This window comes from Protomyctophum bolini (assembly GCF_963924005.1).
Source record: "Protomyctophum bolini genome assembly, chromosome: 2".
Taxonomy (NCBI): Eukaryota; Metazoa; Chordata; class Actinopteri; order Myctophiformes; family Myctophidae; genus Protomyctophum; species Protomyctophum bolini.
In genome coordinates, this window is record NC_137863.1 from 21336289 (window position 1) to 21360797 (window position 24509).

The 24509-nt window shown below is 44.1% G+C and overlaps 1 protein-coding gene across 1 annotated transcript in view; it reads left to right on the top strand.

The window, feature by feature from the left end:
* The window catches only part of srgap3 (SLIT-ROBO Rho GTPase activating protein 3), a 107868-nt gene that overhangs the window by 25877 nt on the left and 57482 nt on the right, over positions 1–24509 (top strand). Inside the window, exons 3-4 of the mRNA XM_080792990.1 lie at positions 12250–12412; positions 21651–21713. Coding sequence (XP_080649116.1) covers positions 12250–12412; positions 21651–21713 — 226 coding nt within the window. The remainder of the gene's footprint in view (positions 1–12249; positions 12413–21650; positions 21714–24509) is intronic.

Here is a 24509-nt window from a genome sequence, read left to right on the forward strand (position 1 = left end):
GTGGCGCGCTACGAGCTTCTAGGTCTGCTATTTCTGAAAAATCGAAGAACGACTGACATGGAAACATAGCTTTTTCAGAAAACTGTCCAAATGTAGAAGACATTTTTAGAATCTGATCTCATGTCAGAATGGGTTAAAGGAGCCAGGCTATACGCGCTACACCCTGGTCCCCGAGGAGAGGCGAGGAGAGGCGAGGCGAGGCCTGCTCTTCTGCTGTGGGCTGAAGGCGTCTGAAGGCTTGTGCGCTGCACAGTAGATCTCCTCCAGACAGGAGGACAGATCCCCACAGCATTGAGTCAGGCTAAAGCGTGCACATTTCTAACCGTGCAAGTTGACCTGGCTTGCGCTCGTCCCTCGCTGCAGGTCCTTGGATGCCCCCCAATGCACGCACGCACGCACGCACGCAACCGTGCACGCACGCACTCGTACACCAGCGCTGATGTGCGAGTTAACAAAAACCACTCATGACACTTTGATTGCCCACGCTTCTTTATGAGGGCTGTGCTACTGCGCTTCCCCTGGCCTCCATTAACTCCACTAAATAGATGGATTAAAAAATGATCCACGGTCACCAATTATGTTTGACTGTAGGCTTGTTAGAGAGCTACTGCGCTCTGCATAATTTGTCTGCACTTATTATTGATCCTCCGGTCTTTTAATTTTCTGTTTCTTTTGGCTTTAAACAAGCCAGAGACAGCATTCATGATGACAATATCATGGCTTTAAACAAGCCAGAGACAGCGTGCCTCATGATGACTTTAAACAAGCCAGAGAATGAATATGAATGCCTCATGATGACTTTAAACAAGCCAGAGACAGCATGCCTCATGATGGCTTTAAACAAGCCAGAGACAGCGTGCCTCATGATGGCTTTAAACAAGCCAGAGACAGCATGCCTCATGATGGCTTTAAACAAGCCAGAGACAGCGTGCCTCATGATGGCTTTAAACAAGCCAGAGACAGCATGCCTCATGATGGCTTTAAACAAGCCAGAGACAGCATGCCTCATGATGACAATATCATGAATTTAATTTCTCAAGATTTGGATTCCACAGATTTGGGGATTTTTGGCTGATAAAGTGTAGCCGTAGTAGGTAGGTACACTAAGCTAATAATAGATTTTAAGAATTTGAAATGGTCAAACTAGCATTAGAATACATGCTTCGAATCTGTTCATATTCAGAAGACCCCCATCTGCCATATTATGTGAAATTAAACATATGTGTGATTTCACATATGCATGGGACATAGAAGTAATCATACACCCCCTGTCCACAGCTGGGCTTAGTTTGTAGTAATGATTTGCACGATCTGCAAAAACAAAATCTGTCAATATCCTAAGTGGCTTACTTAAAATGACCACCATGTGAATATGCCTAAATAAATGGCACACAAACTTGCCATTGCTTTGTGGAAATTCAGAACAAAGCTGCCAGTAAAACAAAGTCAATAATTGGCCAGGGAAATCTTACACAATTTTGCTGGGTCTTACAGTACATAATGGGCCCTTAGCCTATTGTCTTTAACCCACACAGGGCACTGCTAATACAGCTTTATTATCAAGCTGAAGCCCGCTGTAATTCATGGCGATACTGTATAGTGTGGCTGTGTGTGAACTTACTGTACAACAGACAAGTGGTCTGTAAATTCACAGCACTTCTTCTGTCCATATATATACAGTGCACACAGTATTTGGCAGCTTTAGTGCCTGCCCTCCTTTTAGGCTAATTAAGATGCGGGTAAATATCTCAGGACTATCCCCACCACCACTACACAGTCTTGGAATACGACCACAGCACTCCCATTACACCCAGGGAGAGGCTGGGAGGAGGATCGGTATGCATGCAAGGAGATCCTTCCTCGCAGCTCAATCACTTCCATCTGTCTTTCTTCCTTGCATCACAGCCAGTGGTGTAAAGCACCGTAGTACCGCATTGTGCCCAATATAAGACGACCCCCATTTTTCGCAAGACTCATTTGTGGGAAGAATATTGAATATCAAATAATCTAGTCCCTGATTATCCCATTCTGGGCGGGAACCCCTTTTTGGTGTTCTAACCCTTCTGGACGGGAACCCCTCTTGGAATTCTGTACAGTAAACTTTGATGCTGCTATATAAATATTTGAAGTTTTTCAGAAAGCTTCAGGATTTGGAGGCTTTTTAGAATCGGAATCAGTCCAAAATGGGTTAAAAAATACAACCCAGTTTTTTAGGATATTTCCATTGGAAAAAAACATAGCCTTATATTCAAGCCAAGTACATATATTTGAGTACTTATTTATTATTTATTTATTTTTGGCTCGTTTTGAGCTTGTAGATCGGCTATTTTTGCTACTTTTGTGTGATGTGACGAAGTAAAAAGGTTAAATTATGGAGGTAAGAGTGACAGTATATGCAACGTGGCCCTCTGGAGTGAATGTGGAAATACAGTGGCCCTCTAGTCTCCATCATCTCCATGCCCACCCCCTGACATAGAATGATTGTGCTGTGCATTACATTCACCCATTCATACACCCGATGGCAGAGGAAACCAATCCACCAACATTACCAACCTACATTCTACATTGCACTATTGATACTTTTACGTTAACCCATTCTGGGCGGGAACCAATGTTGGTGTTTCAAGCATTATGTTAAACTTTAGCTATTGAAAAATAGCAGATTTACAAGCTCATAGCGAGTCCCACGAACTTGTAGGTGTGCTATTTTTTGAAAAATCTTGAAAATATGCCTCAAATCTTTGAATATATATTATTACAGAGTGAACATTTTAACTCAAATCTTTGCTTCTGGGGGGGGTCCCTGGAACAACATATTTTCAGATGGGGGTCAGTGGCCAATTTCATATAATTCTGGCGGTCCTTGACATGGAATTGTTTGAGAACCACTGACATAGAAACATTCAGAAAACTGTCAGGGTTTAGAATCTTGTGTCAGGTCTAAATGGGCTAAGTAATAAATGTGAGTATTTTTCCCAGAACCGCAGCCAACCAGGGTTCTGTTCTTCTGGTCTAAGTGGACACTATAGTAACACTTGACTATCTATTTACTGCACATTGCCGGTTGCCTATAGTCTACGTCCATGTAGTGGTTCATGTCTGTGACTCTGAGACTATTAGCTAACCTAATTTTAATAATGACATGCTGCTACTGAGCAGACAGTTTCAGGGTTTTATCGCCAAAGTGGGATTGATAATGTGCCCTATTAAATTGGAATGGATAGATATTATCTGTCTGTCAAAAAGCAAAAGGATTACTGTACATGTAATCAAAAATAACAGGTCCATTAGAGGGAAGCGCTCATGTAATATTGATGGGAAATTATATTATAAAACCTGTCTGGGAGAGATAAGGCAAAGCTTGCACGGAAGAGTGTCCAGATTAGCGTCTGTAATACGTGTTGTTGTTTGTCGCGCGACAGTGGGTATACCGAAAAGTTGCAAAAATATCCGAGTGTGTCCCGATGCGCTCCCTGCGTTGTGAGCTTGTAGATTTATTTTCAAGTCTTTTTTAACATTTTCTTTTTCTTTTCTCTTTTTAACATTATCTATCATTCATTATCTATCATATCATTATCAGTACTAGAGCGGTGCCCGTTGGGCACTGGCCTATTTGCCACTTGGAACGATGCAAGTTGGAAATAAATGCCCCACCCAGATATTATGTCTGTGTCCCTTTTATGCCCATATATGGAGTTCTTTGTCAGGCAGATGTATGCAGATGTCAGAACAGGCCAGCTCCATATATGGAGATATAGGGGGCGATCAGGTCCAGAGCCTGGGCCTTTGTGCTGGTTCTGGACAATCCGACAAACCGTGCCTGGTGTCGAGTCCGACCGACTCGACAGTCGACACCCGGGCACTGCTCTCCCTGTGGTGGTGTGGAACACGTGTGTCGGATTTGAAGTCCGTGGGGCGAACGGTTCTCGAGTTACGTGGATTACAGACGTATACACACATGCGTGCTTACAGTATATACGTCCGGAGACTTGGTGCATTTATTGATAGATAATAATGACATACCCAGCATAGGGTTGCCAGGTTTAATATCTGTCTGTTTTTGTTTTACATTTGTGAATAGTATTAACAAGCCTGTGACTAAATAATAACCATTTGGAACAGGAACACAGTTCCCTGATAAGTTTACAGTTTTGGTCACCCAGGGATTCTGTATGCCTGGGTTTGTGGCGATAAGTGTGTTTGCCCAGATGTAATAATCGATAGCTGCAGCCGTAGTTTGCACGCACGCACGGTCGCACGCACGCATGAACGCACAGTCCTCACTCCCCTGCTGTCTGTTTTGTTTGACTTGCCCAGCTTGGAAAGGTCAGTCAGTGTGTGTGTGTGTGTGTGTGTGTGTGTGTGTGTTCTACTTCTTCAACAGCATATTGGAAACATTTCTGGTATTTGGTATATGGCTTATCAGAACAATCAAAATATCATCAAAGGAAATGGCCTTGTGAGTGCATAATGTTTCTATAGCAGTGGTTTTCAACCTTTTCCACATCAAGGCACATTATTTTCTTTCTGCATTTGAGCCACGGACCACCATTTGATCTTTCTTTGATTGATTTGACCTTTAGCCTCTCAAAACTAAATAATTTTGTTATCGTTGGATAAGATCTAGTCCACAATTCCATGCTGTATTATGTTGGTACCATAGGAGAAGAGAAATAACAGGCAAAATCCAAATAACAATTGTTTCTCTAATTGTGTGTAGTCTTCCAGTAAATTAAGTAATGCAGATGTTTAACAATACTGTAAGTCTTGAGAGTGTAAACAAAAGAGTAATATATATATATGGCCATGTTTCCCTTGTTAGGTGAACACAGTTAGGTGAACTTTGTGTGAACAACTTCACAGTAGGCTGTTCCATATAACGAATGAAGTTTAGGAAGGTGCAATGTGAGCATAATGGTGCAACAAGATGGCGTGTGTGTGTGTGTGTGTGTGTGTGTGTGTGTGTGTGTGTGTGTGTGTGTGTGTGTGTGTGTGTGTGTGTGTGTGTGTGTGTGTGTGTGTGTGTGTGTGTGTGTGTGTGTGTGTGTGTGTGTGTGTGTGTGTGTGTGTGTGTGTGTGTGTGTGTGTGTGTGTGTGTGTTATCAGTTGGTTCATGTATCTGATACTATAGAGTGTCGCAGTCCCGCCCCCTACCAGGCACAGGAAATTATTCCCTGTTCATTTTCCTCATAGACATTTAAAAAAGTATTTATTTAAAGACCTTTTAAGCCTCGTACAAAGCCAACTCGAGTTGTGACAAATCGTGACAACATGATTATTTGTTCAGGCCGAACAAATAATTAGAAAGAAGAAGAAAACGGCAGGTTACAACACTTTTTTTGTTTGTTTTTCTTCTTTGTAATTATTAGTTTTGTCCAAAATATTTGTTGTCATGATTTGTCACAACTCGAGTTGGGTTGGTACGACGCTTATAAGGTCTTTAAATAAATACTTTTTCAAATGTCTATGGGAAAAATGCATTGGGAATTATTTCCTGGGCCTGGCGTTGTCATGAAAGGGGGCGGGACTGCGACGCTCTATAGGCGGTGTTGCCTTCGTCCGTTTAAACAAGGCCAAAAGCTACACTTATTACTGTGTGAAAATACTCGCCTCCCAGAGCTGTGGCCCACACGGCGCACGCAGGCCTAATTACCAACCTTCTGCTCCCAATTCCTGTGAAAATGAGGACAGCAGCTGAGAAAAAAAGCGATTGAATGTTGTGCGTGCTTGCGTGCGTGCGTCCGTGCATGTGTGCGTGCGTGCTTGCGTCTGTCTCCTGGAGTCTTTAACCCTCACTTCTGTGTCATAGTGATTGCAGACTTTAACAAGAGGGTTTAATTCCTTTGTATTCCTCCTCAAAGTTATCTTGATAACAGTGTATCTTTGCTTTGCTAGCCAAATTCAGGCATGCAATGACAACGGACAGCTTTGAACATAGAAATAAATGCTCTGTATAGTTGGTTTTGGATCGTGGTTAAAAGGGTTTATTTATTATTGTGGTCCCAGCGACTTCATGCATGTTGCATGTTGTTTATGGTGTTGTCAGAATGTCAGTGTGAGAGTCTTGCACAATAATGCAACAAATAACCAGCGTTGTTGCCAAATAGACAGCTGGCTTAATTCAAATCATCAAAGAGAAAAGAGAGCCTTTACTTGGAGATGATGAGTGCTTTATCAGGGATTATTGTTTTGGTGAGAAGCTGGGGCGAATACGCAACATGTCTCCTCACATGTGGCGTGCCTGCTTGTGTTTAGGGATGTGATTAAGCATCTCCAACCCCAGGGGATTAGCTGAGGCTAGAGGTAACTTGTTCCCCAAGAGCTTTTATTCACAAACGGTAGAGCATTTACAAGTTACCACAATGCATCAAATAGCAAACTTGTTGTGAACGGTATTTCCAGTGCACAACACCGTGTATACCAGTATACATTAAAGGAGAATCTCGGGCTAGAAGGCTTTCTTACCTTTCTTTGTAGTTGTCAAGTCCCCACCAAAGAGGTCCAGGTGTTATTTTGTGCAAAAGCGCATTATTGGCTATTTCCCCTACCATAAGCCCTCAATGGGGCGTTGGGTCTTTTTTTTGAGCGATGGGAATAAGCGAATTAGCACTAAAACCCAATGCCCAATTAAATTAAATTACATTCAATTCAGTGCACACTTTCAAATAACCACTGTGTAGGTGCACCCACAGACAAAATACATTTTGGTTCATCTCTATGCATTTAACGGTTGACACATGGGGTTTAATGTGTTAATGGTTAAATGCTTGTATCTAGGGGTGCAACGGTTTTCAACCGAAAACCGAACCGTTCGGTTCCACATACACGGTTCAATGCGCTCTAATGAACCGCGCTATTTCGGTTTGCATTAATTCATTTATTACAGCTGCGAAGAATGTATTTCTCGGTCACACACTGGCCTACTTAGAAGTCTAGCACTCTATCGGTCACACACCGTCCTACTAAGAAGTCTAGCACTCTTTCGGTCACAGAAGTGTAGCACTCTGTCGGCCCACCCCCTACACACACACACACACACACACACACACACAGAGAGAGACGGCATGATGAGGAGAATCCAGCACTCGTCTTTAAACGTCGTTCTTGGAATAATTATTGATCGTCATACACAGAGACACACACAGCGGAGTAACCTCGCGCCAACAGGCTTCTAAGCACGGTCGTTTGTAAGTTTGTTCAGATCTGATTCTGCATCTGCACTCGCTGTTTGAGTGCTAATTAAGAGGGAGAGTGAGAGCATAAACAACCCGCAGCAGGACATTCATTCCGTCAGAAAAGTACCAACAAAATACTCCCATGTCCAATCCATGACTGTAGATAGAAGCCCTTCTTCTAATAATATAAGCATAATATCCTTAAATCCTCATGTAGACTTATTGTAAACTTTTGTAGGCTATTTTTCTGAGACACGACGCATTCACTGTGAATGACTCCTCTCCCAGGAGGCACTCTCCTCTCCTCTTTCCTGCATGTGCTTAATGCCCCGTGTGAGCGCATAGGTGCATTTATTTCCCCTTGAAAATAATGATGAGGCACATTAAAATAGCAATATAAGGTATTTTTCCCCCTTTAAAATAATGAAAAGGCAGAAATGCCTAATAAAATAATATATGCTAAAAAAAGAGAAGAAAAGAAAATGCTATAAATAAACTTTTTTGAGTGGTGCAAGCCACTGCCTGGCTGGGTATGAGCATGAAAACAGCGTGATTGTTTTTCACCACCTGTGCACAACCTAACACACACGCACATTATTAACTGTATATATGATGATTTCGTGTGTGCCAGTACAGTGACACTAGTACAGTACAGTACAGTAGAGGGTACAGTAGGGCGCGTTCCTGGGGATCACTTCACAAGGGGGTATTTTTTTTTACTGTACCGAAACCGAACCGAAACCGTGGCCCCCATACCGAGGTTCGAACCGAACCGTGGTCTAACTGAACCGTTGCACCCCTACTTGTATCCAACACAGTGAACGCACGTGTTGTGCATTATGACACGCAGTGAATATTTAAGGCATATCTCCATGGGTTTCCAGCAGTGTCGGAGATTAGCTGTACGCAGGCGGCTAGTCGGCTGCCGAGGTTCGGCAACGACCGAACAACACTCTCAGTTCGTCAGCGTGGCGATATTGGCGGCAAGCGGCGGCAGCTTGTCGACGCTTTCTAACTCCATTATGCGACCCAGTCGGGGCGGTATCGCCCCTGTGGAGAGCTGGCTGAAGTTGTTGTGCGTGATTTTTGAGTGGTGCAACCACTCCTAATCTTCTTCAGAGAGTGTGCTGCTTCGTACAGATGCACCGTCCGCTGCTAGACTGAAATGGCTTCAACCTCCTGGTGTTAAGATGCAGCTCTGCTAGACTGAAATGGCTTCAACCTACTGGTGTTGAGATGCAGCTCTGCTAGATTGAAATGGCTTCAACCTACTGGTGTTGAGATGCAGCTCTGCTAGACTGAAATGGCTTCAACCTACTGGTGTTAAGATGCAGCTCTGCTAGATTGAAATGGCTTCAACCTACTGGTGTTGAGATGCAGCTCTGCTAGATTGAAATGGCTTCAACCTCCTGGTGTTAGGCTATTCTTAGACTCCCCGTGCACTCTGGAGGATTGTTTACAAGCCTGTGTGAACCATACACAGGAGGGGACATGTGAGCCTATATGAGCTGTCTGCTAGAGGAATGGAAAGGCCATGGGTTCAGGTTCAGTAACATCAGTGAGTACAGTTCATACATGGGTTCAGTAACATCAGTGAGTACAGTTCATCCATGGGTTCAGGTTCAGTAACATCAGTGAGTACAGTTCATACATGGGTTCAGGTTCAGTAACATCAGTGAGTACAGTTCATACATGGGTTCAGGTTCAGTAACATCAGTGAGTACAGTTCATACATGGGTTCAGGTTCAGTAACATCAGTGAGTACAGTTCATACATGGGTTCAGTAACATCAGTGAGTACAGTTCATCCTGCAATGTACCTGGCTTAGCATGGAGACTGATACGGTGTGCGTGCGTGTACTGTTAGTATATACTGTGGTGTTTTGAGTTGTCAGATAAGAAGATGTCTTGGAAAGTTGACATTTTGCGGCCTGACGCTGGACTGGTGCTGCCACGGGTGATTTGTAACCCGCAGAACGGGTGATTTGTAACCTGCAGCACGGGTGATTTGTAACCCGCAGAACGGGTAATTTGTAACCTGCAGCACGGGTGATTTGTAACCCGCAGAACGGGTGATTTGTAACCTGCAGAACGGGTGATTTGTAACCTGCAGCACGGGTGATTTGTAACCCGCAGAACGGGTGATTTGTAACCCGCAGCACGGTTGATTTGTAACCCGCACTAAGTACGGGTGATTTGTAACCCGCAGAACGGGTGATTTGTAACCCGCAGAACGGGTGATTTGTAACCCGCAGAATGGGTGATTTGTAACCCGCAGAACGGGTGATTTGTAACCCGCAGCACGGGGGGAATATTCATTTTAATTATTCCGTTAGACTCTGGACTGAACTATTGTATTTAATTGATATAATTTATTTCTTGGGGCGGTTTTCTGAAATTAACCCAACACAATTTTTCTACAGACACCAGACCGACAGAACAGTACATGTGTCAGGACAGGTCTTCTCAATGAAGGGCTCACTGTCTATGGACGTGCATGTCATAGCCTACTTAACCCATTTTGACCCGAGGACGATAAATCCTGACAGTTTTCTGAAAAACCCATGTTTCTATGTCAGTGGTTCTCAAACATTTTCATGTCAAGGACCCCCAGAAATATATGTAATTGGCCGCCGACCCCCATGTGAAAATATGTTGTTCCAGGGACCCCCCCGGAAGCAAATATTTGACTTAAAAACGTTCGCTCAGAAAGAATAGATATTCAAAGATTTGAGTCACATTTTCACGATTTTTCAAAAATAGCAGACCTACAAGCTCGTAGCGCGGCACTCGGTGCCGCGCTATGAGCTTGTAGATCTGCTATTTTTCAATGGCTAAAGTATATAACAATGCTTAAAACACCAAGAAGGGGGTTCCCGCCCGAAATGGTTTAATCATTACAATGTGCCTTTGCTATGTGTTTGTCAGCTGTGCTGATGTGAGAGTGAGCTACCATGGTGCATAATCGCACTGAGGAACCGGGCCGAGTTAAGTGGGGGAATAATGGTGGGGCTGCGCTCTGGAGCCGACCAGATATCAGCTTCATTAGATGTGATTAGCATTACGGAAGCTCTGTGAAGGAAGAGACTCTTTGATGCTGGGCTGGCTGCTCAGTGCTCACTGCAGCTCAGCGCCTCCTTTATGTGCTCGACGATGAAACCCTATCCCCCCCCCCCCCCCCCCCCCCCTGTAATCTCCATCTTCCTCTCTCTCTCTTTCTGTCGCCTCGAATCCTCCTCTTCCCTTTAGAGTTTGTTGATTGATCTGATCGGTGTTGAGATAGGGAGGATCCTCCCGAATAAGAAGGCTATGGTTCTGATTTGATTTGTGTGTGTGTGTGTGTGTGTGTGTGTGTGTGTGTGTGTGTGTGTGTGTGTGTGTGTGTGTGTGTGTGTGTGTGTGTGTGTGTGTGTGTGTGTGTGTGTGTGTGTGTGTGTGTGTGTGTGTGTGTGTGTGTGTGTGTGTGTGTGTGTGTGTGTGTGTGTGTGTGCGAGTGCGTGCACGGAAAATAGGGATACCGGCATTAATGCCGTTCACAAATATATTTTTCCCCAATAAATTATTTATTTTATATTAAGTTAAGTATATTAAGTTATATTATCAAACATACATTTCGGATGTATCAGACTTTTTCAAAAGGAAATGCATGTCCTTATTTGACTCTGACCAGAAGCAGCGATAAAGCTTATCCCCACCAGCCAATCCCCACTGGATAAAGATGACAATGAAGGAACCAGCAGAGAGTCGTCAGTCTGTCTTATTTAGTCTTTTAGACTCTAGTCTAGCTCTGAGCCACTGCCAAGGACAGAGTATTTAAACTATCACTCTAGTCTAGCTCTGAGCCACTGCCAAGGACAGAGTATTTAAACTATCACTCTAGTCTAGCCCTGAGCCACTGCCAAGGACAGAGTATTTAAACTATCACTCTAGTCTAGCCCTGAGCCACTGCCAAGGACAGAGTATTTAAACTATCACTCTAGTCTAGCCCTGAGCCACTGCCAAGGACAGAGTATTTAAACTATCACTCTAGTCTAGCCCTGAGCCACTGCCAAGGACAGAGTATTTAAACTATCACTCTAGTCTAGCCCTGAGCCACTGCCAAGGACAGAGTATTTAAACTATCACTCTAGTCTAGCTCTGAGCCACTGCCAAGGACAGAGTATTTAAACTATCACTCTAGTCTAGCTCTGAGCCACTGCCAAGGACAGAGTATTTAAACTATCACTCTAGTCTAGCCCTGAGCCACTGCCAAGGAATGAGTATTTAAACACTGTAGTCTAGCCCTGAGCCACTGCCAAGGACGGAGTATTTAAAAATTCTAGTCTATCCCTGAAACACTGCCAAGGACTGAGTATTTAACTCTAGTCTAGCCCTGAGCCAAGGACTGAGTATTTAAACACTCTAGTCTAGCCCTGAGCCACTGCCAAGGACTGAGTATTTAACTCTAGTCTAGCCCTGAGCCACTGCCAAGGACAGAGTATTTAAACACACTCTAGTCTAGCCCTGAGCCACTGCCAAGGACTGAGTATTTAAACAATCAAAGGTCGTTCTTTGTCATTACGAAGCATTCACCTAGACATTGGTATGGCTTCAGGGCTGGCCACAATATGCACAATATGGGCCTCCTCACTTGTAGTCGCAACCCATCTGCTCTGAATAACAAGCAACATTGTGATGCCTCTTCGTCTCGTCGACTATTGAACAAGCTGTCAGTTGTCAGTACAGTGTGTCAGTTGTCAGTGCAGTGTGTCTGCCTGCAGATGGTTTGAAATGTATCTGACTGAAGAAAAATATGTAAAGGTCAGACTTGAGGATGAATGAACATTTCTTGCAAATAATGAATTCCACAGTGATCCATTTTGGTTTGGAGTATTTTCAAAAATGTCAGTGTACTACTTGCTTCCAATTAAAATTGGAAGCAAGCACACACACACACACACACACCACGAGGGGACGAGGATGAAATGAAATTTAAAATGACGTCGTCATCATCAGTGATAAACAGACTGATATGATTAGCTCTGAAATACATTTCCACTTTTCCCCTCCATAATATCCGTCCTGTTTGCTTCTAGGAAAGACCAGCACCTGCTGTCCTCAGTGAACTGCTGGTACCTCGTGTTGAACCAGACGAGACGCGAGAGCCGCGACCACGCCACCCTCAACGACATCTACACCAACAATGTCATCGTCCGCCTGGCCCAGATCAGCGACGACGTGATCCGTCTCTTCAAAAAGGTACGTCGGGCTATCAGACTATCACGCAGGGACGTGCAGAGATAGCCTGGCTAATAAGCCAGACCGAATCAGCCGTTGGCAAAAACAAATTGCCTGCCGGCGGATTACGGTCTGGAGAGGCTCAATTGTGCGCCCATTTCCTACACCAGAGAACTGGTGTGGCCAATCGGGACACGGTATGCAATATGGGCGGGCTTTGGTACAGTGACGTTCAATGCTTGAGACCTTTGACCTAGCTCTGACGAATTGCGTCAAAGAGAAAATGTTTGAACCCGCCCCCCCGGGAAACAAGATCCATACACGACAGTGTGATTTAAGTCTGGCTTATTAGCCAGGCTAGTGCAGAGAGTGCTACAGAGGCAGGGGCTGAAATTCCGTAAAAAGGGCACTTTTGGACAAAAATATCGGATCTACAAGCTCTCAACGGGTCGCAGCGCTACGCGGTGTGAGCTTTTGGATCCGCTATTTTTGCAGTCAGCGGCTGATATTCCGTAAAATGACCGATCTACAAGCTCTCAACGCGTCGCATCTGCTATTTTGCGAACGCGACCGCGCACTCGTTGGCTACTGGAGATGCTGGGATGACATGAATGATTTCTAAACTAATTCCTTCAGCGCAAAATGCTGCGTTCAAGATGCAGGAGAGTTCCCGAAAAAAAGCTATTCTCGGGTATGGCATGGCATGGAAAGGAGAGGAGAGGCATTTGCATTTCTTTCACCATAGTATAAAATGCTGTATTCATGGTCTGGGAGAGGGCAGATGTAAAAGGACAGGGACTAAAGCCCCCTTTGACGTCTATGTGTGCACGTGCCTGCTATATCACGTATACTCCCTCCTCTTTTGGGACTTTCTCTTATCGTGTGCATGCATGAGGCTGCTCATAATATAGCCCAGCTAGGGCAGATGGGACGACTGAGCAGTTTCAGCCTTTCATTTGCTGAGTAAAGTATTCCTGGCAGTTGGATGGCCAGCCTGGAGCCGGCCGGGGCGAGTCTGGTCGTAAACTACAGCAGACGTATCGTATCGCCTACAGTAATATTCCAGTGAGTTTAACCTGTTCAGGACGGGAACCCCTTTTAGTGTTTTAAGGATTATGTTATGCTTTAGTTATTGAAAAAATAGCAGATCTACAAGCTACGAGCTTGTAGGTCTACTATTTTTGAAAAGTCGTGAAAATGTAGGCGCAAATCTTTGAATACGTATTCTTTCAGAGTGAACGTTTTTAACTCAAATCTTTGCTTCTCGGGGGTCCCTGGAACAACATATTTTCAGATGGGGGTCGGCAGCCAAATTCACATAATTCCGGGGGTCCTTCACATGAAAAAGGTTGAGCACCACTGACATAGAAACAGGTTTTTTTTGGCCTCAGGTCTAAATAGGTTAAATAAGCACAGGTCCCCATGCTCTCCTGGCTTAGCATGGAGACTGATACGGTGTGCGTGCGTGTACTGTTAGTATATACTGTGGTGTTTTGAGTTGTCATATTAGAGCCTCCCTACACGCCCCAGCACTGCAGCACACATGGATTACACAAGTACAAGTACAAGGTGTCGAGGCACTATGACCAGTTCCATCTGGCCTGTGGAGAAGCAAGCAGCAGGCCGTACTGAGGCAGAAAAGTGAAGCTGAAACGAAACCTCTCCCTGGACTTTAAGGCCCCATAATAACCCCATGCCAGGGTGTGCAGCGTTTGGCCCACTGTCAGCACATAGCACAGATGACTGAGGTTACTTAACCAAACACCAGGACCTGTTTTCACCTGGCAGGCCTTCCGCTTTATAGGTGAGCCCTGTGTGTGTGTGCTGCCAGTCAGCCTTCATTTCAGATGTGTTTCTACTGTGTGCATACTGTATGTGCTGTACAATTAGGGCTGTCACGATTACAAATTTAAGTTGACGATTTGATTGTCACACAAATCATTAATGCAATTAATGATTTAATTGTGTTTCTTTTGTTGCATTGAACATTGGAACGTTATAATTTATATTTCCTTTACTTTCAGAGCAAACGTTTTTAACTCAAATCTTTGCTTCTGTCAAGGACAGAAGCAAAGATTTGAGTTAAAAACGTTATATAGATAAAAAATATATATTCAGAAATTTGCACACATTTTCACGATTTTTCAAAAATAACAGACCTACAAGAGTGCCGTGCTATGAGCTATATTCCGCTATATACGCTCCCCCAATCAATATTTAGGATAAACAGCTGTTTGTGGTATAAGGAAATGCAGCCCTCCCCTCTTCCTCTTTTTACAATGAGTATGTACACGGCACTTGTGTCTGTGTGCGCGTGTACATGCATGCCGCACTGTCTATGCTATCCTGTTTTAATTTGTGTTATATTCTCCTCCCTTACCTCAACCTGTGTCTTCGTTTCATCCATTCCTTGCCGCGGCGCTGCTATGGCAACTGAATTCCTTCAGGTTTAATAAAAGCCTAACAACAGTATATCTTATCCATCCATCTATCTGCATCTGAATGAGGGAACTCAAGTTCTGTTCAGTTTTAACCTTTAAGTAAGGTGTCTCGGGGAGATTTTTCCTATGATTTGAAGTGTGCTTCAAATCAAAGTGTGCTGGTATTTTCCAGTCAACACGAGTAACAACGAATCACTTGCAGTTCAAGTTCTTTACTATAAATTGAAATCAATGGAATCTGAACAGGCTTGTATGGTTTCTCTGTACACATTCCACAGAGAAGATTGTGTGCACATCTATTGCCTGTATGTATATAGGCCAGGTGCAAAAGGGCCTTTCAAAACGGGAAGCGAGGAACGCAGGCATTGTTGCCTGGATCAACGACAGGTCTCCTCCAGGTCTGGATCAACGACAGGTCTCCTCCAGGTCTGGATCAACGACAGGTCTCCTCCAGGTCTGGATCAACGACAGGTCTCCTCCAGGTCTGGATCAACGACAGGTCTCCTCCAGGTCTGCTCAAGAGGGGCGCAACAAACGCAAGCGTAGAAAAAAAAGCTAAACAGTATCCAGGTCTGGTGAATCGCGGGCGTGTGCACGGAACGAGCACGCGCACAACAAATTCACGGGACCGTGCTCACGTAAATTAGCTTGCGTTGTCGCCCCGCGACTGCTCCCCAGTGCTCCGCGCAAAAACGCAGGTCTCATTGAAAATTAACTATAAAGCGTGTTATTATATCGCTTCACGTTTGAATGGCCCTAAACTCAAATCTACACTAACACGACAACACCCCGCTACACTCTATGATAGGCCAAATTGACAATCGTGTCTCAATCGGTGTGTATAAAGGCTTATTATCAGGATTCAATGGAAAAAACCACACAATCCCCCCCAGCTCTGGTCCTGTGTGTCAACCAGCACTGATTTCCTAGGCCGCGTGTCTGGAAGGACAATCATTGGTTTTACTGAGCTGTGGGAACATTCCCCAACTTCTTTTCCAGGCTTTTAAAGAGGCCCCTTTGATGGTTTTACAGGTGTGTTATACTGTCTGCAAAGCTTTTGTCCAAACATTTGAAAGCTGTTTGTTTTTTTTGGGTGAGCGTGGTGTGGTGTTGTCAAGAAAGACCGATGGCTAATTATAGTGAGGATAGCCTCAGAGTTGTGAGAAGATTTATTTTCTTAGGAATTGTAGTTAAAGGAATTACAAAGTCATGCACACTATAGTTTGGCGTACGCTTGCTTTTCACGGATAGAGAATTTAGTTAGGATTCTTCTGCTAATAGCCGCAGGACGACACATTCGTCTTCTTGCTGTGTGTTGCATCATGGTGGTTGAAACGACCCCCCTCCCCTCCCCGCCCCGCCACCCCCCCCCCACCCCCACCCCCACCCCCAAAGCCCAATTTATATTTTGTTGTATCGCGGCGCGGTGGGCGGAAAATAGCCAATCTATAAGCTCACGCCCGTGAAGCGTGTAACACGCGCTGTGAGCTTATAGATCAGCTATTTTCGGCATTAATAATAAGCCTCTCTCTCGGCAGTGTGCACATGCAGTCTGTCTCTCTCAGTCCTGTCTCTGACATATCAGAGGCACTGACGCATACTGATGATGCCATTCACCAGCTGGCAGAGAGAGAGAGAGAGAGAGAACTTCCCATTTATCACATTCATTCACATTCGCTCCTTTGGGCCGGAACGTATATTCCGCTATATATACAGTACGCTCCCCCAATCAATATTTAGGATAAACGGTGAAAAAAGGGCAGTATTTTCTGCCTCCTTGCTGTTTGTGGTATAAGGAAATGCAGCCCTCCCCTCCCCCTTTGTTTCATTTTTACAAGCTTCTCCTTAAATTCCTTTATGCTGATTGCGCTTATTTCTGAGTCATTATAATCATGCACCGTCAGGCTTATTATTATTATAGTGTACAAAGGGTGTGGTGGATGCATTTCTTTAATGCTTTCATCTATCCATAATATACTGTATATCTATTCTATCTATTTATCCAGTAATCTGTCTGTAACCGTTGGCTAGGGTGTGGTTTGAGCTTTGTGTGCGTGCGTGCGTGCGTGCGTGCGTGCGTGTGCAATGTGTGCTCAAAGACTACCCTTGGTGTTCTACGCTGTGTGTCCAGAGAGATCTGGCTTTCTGCTCCCAGGTCTATTGATCTCACTGAGAGTAATGCTTCTCATTATGATTTATCTGCAGGAATACTCATATACTCACTATGGAGGCATGGTGTAATAAATACTCACTATGGAGGCACGGTGTAATAAATACTCACTATGGGAGGCACAAACACCAGGCCAGGCAGCAGCAGTGGTGGAAAGCAACACAAAGTACATTTACTTAAGTACAATTTTGAGGTATTTGTACTTTACTTGAGTATGTCAAATTTTCAGTACTTGTACTTTTACCCCACTACATCTCAGCGGCAAATATTGTACTTTTACTAAGTTACTTTCAAATGTACTAGTTACTCTAACTGCTTGACTTCAGCCCTATATATATACTGTACATTTCGTCCATTTGAAGATGCGACACATTGAGAGCTTGTAGATCTGTTATTTTCAAAAGATGTATACATCTGAACATTCTGCATAAGGAGTACTTTTACCTTTACTTTGAAGCCAACACTTTTGTACTTTTTGCTCAAGTACATTTTTAATTCCGGACGTTTACTTGTAACAGACACATTTCTATATTGCAGTATTGATACTTTTACTTAAGTAAGACATTTGAGAACTTTTTCCATCACTGCACCAGGCCGGGGGGAGCAGCTAGGCTACTGTAAATACATGAGTAGTACAGTGAGAGCCAGTGTACAGTACAGTATAGTAACACACACACACACCGGTAGACGCTGCGTGGAGACTTTGGGGAGTAGGGAGGAATGTGACCTCTCCTGCCAATAATATGAAGAAAAAGTTCCAAGGAAAATGACAAGCGAAGCGAGAACTAGAAACATTGCACCCAGTAGAGTTGCATTCTCCATCATCCTTGTTCCATTTTCAAGATGTGACATGACCACCAGTACCACCTGACCACCAGTACCACCTGACCACCAGTACCACCTGACCAGCAGTACCACCTGACCAGCAGTACCACCTGACCAGCAGTACCACCTGACCAGCAGTACCACCTGACCAGTAGTACCACCTGACCAGCAGTACCACCTGAGATGACCGAGTCATTTCCTCATCTTCTTAAACTAATTTAAAATGGCCTTTAAAAAAGGTTTCCAGGTTTCATTTAAGTGATTCTAAATATATTTTAGAAGATATTTCTTAATCATTTCACCAAAAATTTAGTATATAAATAACACTGTCTGTCAGTTATGTAGCATAATATGATTAAATTGAATTAAATAGGATTAAACCTTAGACTTAAACTTACTGACCTACTCCTGATGACGTCACAAAACCGTTGATTTAGGCCTATTTTGGCCTAAATCACACTAATGTTACTAAAAGGGGCGGGCCGCTGATCAGCACAGGACTTTGGCGACTTTACCAGAGGTGGCCGCATGTGTTGGTGACGATTTTGAACTTGATTGTGACCTTTTTACCTTTTGGCCTTTTTATTTCGACCCACCTGTTCATAATCTCCTCAAGGCGGTGTCTTATTCATGAGAATCCACCCATCTGTTCTCCATTCTTGACCTTGCTCTTTTGACCTTGTTGATCCAAAAGATAATCAACTCTTCCTGGCAGCCTAATGGTCAACTCTTCCTGGCAGCCCTAATGTAAGTTTCATGAAAAGTCCAGCCATCTGTTCTCCAGTAACAAACAAACAGACCTAACCCCCGTCCAAGAGCATCGGAAAATATCAATAAACTGAGTTTAGCCACACTAGTTGAACTGTCTTTATCTTTCTTGCATTTTCATTCCGTTCGTACAGATCCTCTTTTTTTTTTTTAAGTTTCCTGGAAGTCATCCAAATAGCTGCTTTGTTACACTTCCATTGTTGCAATCACTTAGTCTCACTTCTCCAGTTATGTTTATAATGATAACCGACGGAGGAATGACTGTCTGTAAACTAGTTGTCTTCAACCAAGGCCCATTATTTATTTGGCAATTGATCCACGGAACACCATTTGATTAGATTTAGCCTCTCAGACCCAATACTAAAGAATATTTTGTTATCGTTCGTTGACACTCAATTCCATGCAACAAAATAACAATTCTTCTTCATTCTCTAATGATCTAAACTACCTTGTAAATTTCCTTAAGTAATGCAGATGTTTTACAATAATGTAACTCTTGAGAGTGTAAAATGAAACCAAATACTTTTACGCTCTCAAGAGTTAAAGATCTATAAGGGTCCATTTGGTTACCAGCTCTCCATCATTTTGCTGGGGACCACCTGGAAGCCCCTCAAGGACCACTCACTGGTGGTCCCCGGACCACTAGCCTCGGTACACAGGCTTTTATTTATGTTCGCATGATTCGGCTCAAAAATGAAATCCTGGGCGAACAAGACACATTTCATGGTCTGGGAGTGGGAGTGAACGACGGTTCAGAGGGGTGTCCGTTTTCTCTGCTGTTTTTTTACCGGGGAGGGGAGGGGTGGGGCGGGGGAGGGCACTCAGATCGGTGAACCAATAATCATCCAGCGCATTGTCCATGCGCTCCCCGCCCCTCCCTACCAGAAAGCACGCTGGCCACAGGGACGGGCACACAAGGGGGCTTTTTACCCGTCTGTAAAACAACTGCCCTTTCCAGACCACGAATGCAGCATTCACTACAAGAAATGCAAATGCCACACTCCATGCCATGCCATGCCGGAAGGCAAAAAGTCTCCTGAACGTGAACACAGTATCTTGCATTGAACTAATTTTGTTTAGAAATACATGTTGTACACCGCATCTCCACTAGCTAAAGAGTGCTTTCGGGGTTGCGCCCCGAAAATAGCTGATCTATAAGCTATTTTATGCGAAGCAGTGGAAATTGAGGGCAAAGGAGAATTATGATTCACAAACACACAAAAGTGGAGCTATAGCTGGAAGAGAGACTTGTTGTTCGCCTTGCTACGTATATTGCAGATTTTTATCATCCTCCATGTCCTTTTATTGGTATGATGATATCACACATTCAACACCCCCCCCCCCCCCCACACACACTCGCACATGCGCACGCATTCACACACACACACACACGTATGCAGTACTACGCACACAGGGACAAATAAGTGAAACAACAAGAAATGAAAACCTCATGTGGTTTAAAAACGGACCCGTATGCACATGCAGAAGGATTTCTAATACATATTTTGCATGAAATCTGGGAATTAGCTCATAATATCATTCATTCATTTTTATATGAGCGAATATTGGGGAGCAATGGTCTTCCTTCTTGTCAATCGCACGCAGTGGAAGTGTTGGTCATTCGTAGAAGTCAACAAAGCGTCTTAACCTCATTAAGGACTGGGAACGCATGTGTCACCTTAATAACTTTTAACCATTTTAGCTTGTAGATCTGCTATTTTTGAAAAATCGTGAAAATGTGGTGCAAATCTTTGAATATATATTCCTTCAGAGCGAACGTTTTGTTGGCTGTAGTTTCAGTGTCACTTTACAGTGGATTGTCCCTCGTCAACAGGTCACACAGTCAAAGCTGTCACTGTCACAAGTATTACACAATCGTCTAATCGCAATTATCTGAGGTAATCACAATAGTTTTGTCATAATCGTTTCCATGTTGAAAAAATGCTCATGCATTATAAAAAGCTGAAATTGCAGATCTACAAGCTTACAATGTGCCACTTTGTGACACGTTGTAAGCTTGTAGATCTGCTATTTTAGATCAGTTTTAGTATAAAAACAATTAATGTCAGTAATTTCTTTGTATATTTCAGTTATTTCTGCCCTGTGCATTTTTTGATTACCAGACAAACGGAAATGTAGTCTTTATTCATATTATGTTCCAATGTTCAATGCCAAAAACAACAATTAAATCGTTATCGCAATTAGCCCCTCTCCAAACCCCACCCCAAAAAGCGTGTCCAATGCCAATCCAAATAGTTTAGCAACTATGCTATGCAGGTCAAGCTTACCGGTATGTTATTTTGCATGACTGTGTTGTTGAACATTTACACGGCTTAACGTTGAGAAAGTTACACGAATGACCCACCCAGATGATGGCAATAATACTAATGACAGTAGACTTACCGTGCAACATGAAAACTCCTGTCGGGCGGTCGTTAAAAGTTGATTTCTCCCTCATCATCATTTCCTTGTATTTCTAGTTTATTTAAATAATGTCAATCATGCACATTTGCCCAGTGCATGGCCTACTGCAGGCCTGGTTGACTAGATTTAAGAAGACATTTTGAAGGTATTGCTTCTGAAATGATCCATTATTTATATGGAGAAATCCCGTCTGCATCTCAATGGGTGAGAAGGACAGCTTGACCTGTCTCTTCGCTGCTAACGTGCCTATTGGACAAGGACGGGTTGGGGAGGGACTTAGCGAAGGGCTAATTATTTGTGTAACAATTACTCGCCGGTTCGTGATGGTCACTTGTGGTCTCACTCCTCCCGTCTCTGTTTGTCTTTCAGAGCAAGGACATTGGCATCCAGATGTCTCACTGTGTCTCTGTTTGTCTTTCAGAGCAAGGACATTGGCATCCAGATGTCTCACTGTGTCTCTGTTTGTCTTTCAGAGCAAGGACAAATTGGCATCCAGATGTCTCACTGTGTCTCTGTTTGTCTTTCAGAGCAAGGACATTGGCATCCAGATGTCTCACTGTGTCTCTGTTTGTCTTTCAGAGCAAGGACATTGGCATCCAGATGTCTCACTGTGTCTCTGTTTGTCTTTCAGAGCAAGGACATCGGCATCCAGATGCACGAGGAGCTGGTGAAAGTGACCAATGAGCTGTACACTGTAAGTACAACTTCTCACAGCCTCTTTTAATTGGAACACTGGCTCTTTTTTTCCATTTCCTGAATAGTAAGAGTTTTGGACATGAAAGATTTCCACCCGACGGCTTCGATATCCTATCATTGAACCCTATCGCTCTCATTTCCTCTTTTCTGTCTCACGCCTTCCTTCTCTCCCAAACACAACGCACTTCAGAGTGCTCCACTGTTGCTTACTTTAACACTTCCTAACATTTTAGCTACGTAACATCTAGTTTTTATTTGTTGACGAAATTGTCAATATATTTCATCTTAGCTTTAGTCACCATAGCTTAGTTTTCATTTAGTTTCCATTTAGTTTTCGTCAAAGGGTAGTCGTTGAACATTTTTCATCACAGTATCAGTCGCTATAGCAATCCAAGTATAACCCATTATGAGCATGAGCCATGTCAGCCAGGACACCTTTATAGAGCTGCACCAGCTGGATGGTTTTCAGCTGATCATCCATGATCGACGACCAGCCAGTCGACTGACTGACTGGTCGTCGATCATGGATGATCAGCCAGCCAGCCAGCCAGCCAGCCAGCCAGCCAGACCAGCCAGCCAGCCAGCCAGTCTCATGGGATTTTCTTGGTATGGTGAAGTAAATAGGGCTTGTGTCAGAGTGGTCAACTGCTGCACAGATTGATGGCTTTGAAATTGTTTTTTTTAGAGTGGTGCCTAACTAACCGCTCCAATGTCTGTCTGTCTGTCTGTCTGTCTGTCTGTCTGTCTGTCTGTCTGTCTGTCTGTCTGTCTGTCTGTCTGTCTGTCTGTCTGTCTGTCTGTCTGTCTGTCTGTCTGTCTGTCTGTCTGTCTGTCCGACCGACCGACAACCCATTGCAGCTGATTGGGGTCGCATTCGGGTCACACACACACACACAATTCTGGGTTGTTTATGAATTGATTCAGTGTGTATACCCGTACGTGTGTTTTGCATTAGTGGAAAAAAAAGAAAAATCATTTCACTTTCATCTCTCCCCCTTGCCTTTCTCTTTCAGACATGCATGTGTATTGTGTATTACACACACACACACACACACACACACACAGTCACACACACACCTCTATTTCTCGTTCCTTCTGCAGAGCAGTGTCTGTGTTTAGTACAGATGATGATGATGATGATAAGGGAGCACGAGGTACTGTACTGTACTGTAGGCCGTCGTTATGATGGAATGGAACATTGCGTCTCTCTCTCCAAGTGGGCCAGTTGTACTGTACGTAGTATGAGACGAAATCACTTCCACATTGAAGGCTGCTCTCTCTCTCTCTCTCTCTCTCTCTCTCATGCATGGGCCCTCGGTCTCAGGAATGCAAGGTCTCTCGGTCCTTCACCGTGCTTATAGTCCTGAGACCAGGTTTATTTTTGAAAACCGCTGATCTAAAAGCTCACAATGCGTCGCATCGTAAGAGAGACCAGCGACTCTTTTCGAATGGCCGAAATGTATACAGACTGAGCTGAGGTGGTTAATTTATGTTTTGTAATAATAATAAGAATCTATAGTAGTCACTAGTACTAACTAAAGCTGTCAAATAATGTAGTGGAGTAAAAGTATAATATTGGAGTAAAAGTACAGAAACTCCAGTAATGTAAAAGTGTCTCAAAATGACAATTTTACTTACTGCAAGTAGTACATTATGTGAGTGAAATGTTACTTTACAGTTTAAACCCACTGCCTGTCACACACACACACACACACACACACACACACACACACACACACACACACACACACACACAGTCGGGTCTACTTGTTCACACGATCCCTCCTCTCTGGATAAGGCTGTATACAGTATGAGGTTCCTCTCAACCTGCCTTCAGTAACACACACACACATACATACACACTGGAGCCATAAGATCTGCAGTGACGGGGCTGAGAGGACAGACTGTGCCCCCCCCCCCCCCCCCCCCCCACACACACACACACACACACACACACTGTGAGAGACTTAAATCCTGCATAAGCACGGTGCTCTAGCCTGGACCAGCTCCAGGGAGCCTCAGTGACTCAGTGCTGCCCCCACAGGAGGGACGACGCCGGTAGAGATGGCTCAGCAGCAGCAACCTCTGACACATGACTTATTCATCTCGGCAATGTCACATAAGAGGGGAACCACCAAAGGGCATACCGTACAGTACAGTATGATGCCATCTCCTCCTGTCTGTGATCACGCCATCTGTCCATTTGGCCAGCACAGCAGAATAACGCTGGTCAGGGAGGGAGGGAGGGAGGGGCTGATAATTACTATAGAAATTCATATTATGTTAATTAGATTCCTGCTTGTTTTAGATTTGGTACATGGATGGACCAAACAGGCAAACACCTTGAAAGTTGGCACTTATAGTTGGCAACTATAATGTCTGCACACACACACACACACACACACACACACACACACACATGCACGCACAGGTTTGCGCGAGCACACACGCATGCACGCATGCGCACTACACCGTGCACATTGACCCTCTACTCCTACTGTATGCACTATACCAGACATTATGTGACAGCTCACAAATTCTCAACATCGGTGGCTCGCTCCTTCTGCCCTTCTTGACTCTATCTTGACAGGTTTGTGCTATGAGGGACCTGGATGTACAGCACTGCAATGTTTATGAATGAGACAGACATTGCCTTGTATGTTTGTCCCTGTCAGCTGGCTGGTGCCTGCTAGCCTCTCCTTGTGTTTGACTGTTTGTCCCTGTTGGCTGGCTGGTGCCTGCTAGCCTCTCCTTGTGTTTTGTCCCTGTTGGCTGGCTGGTGCCTGCTAGCCTC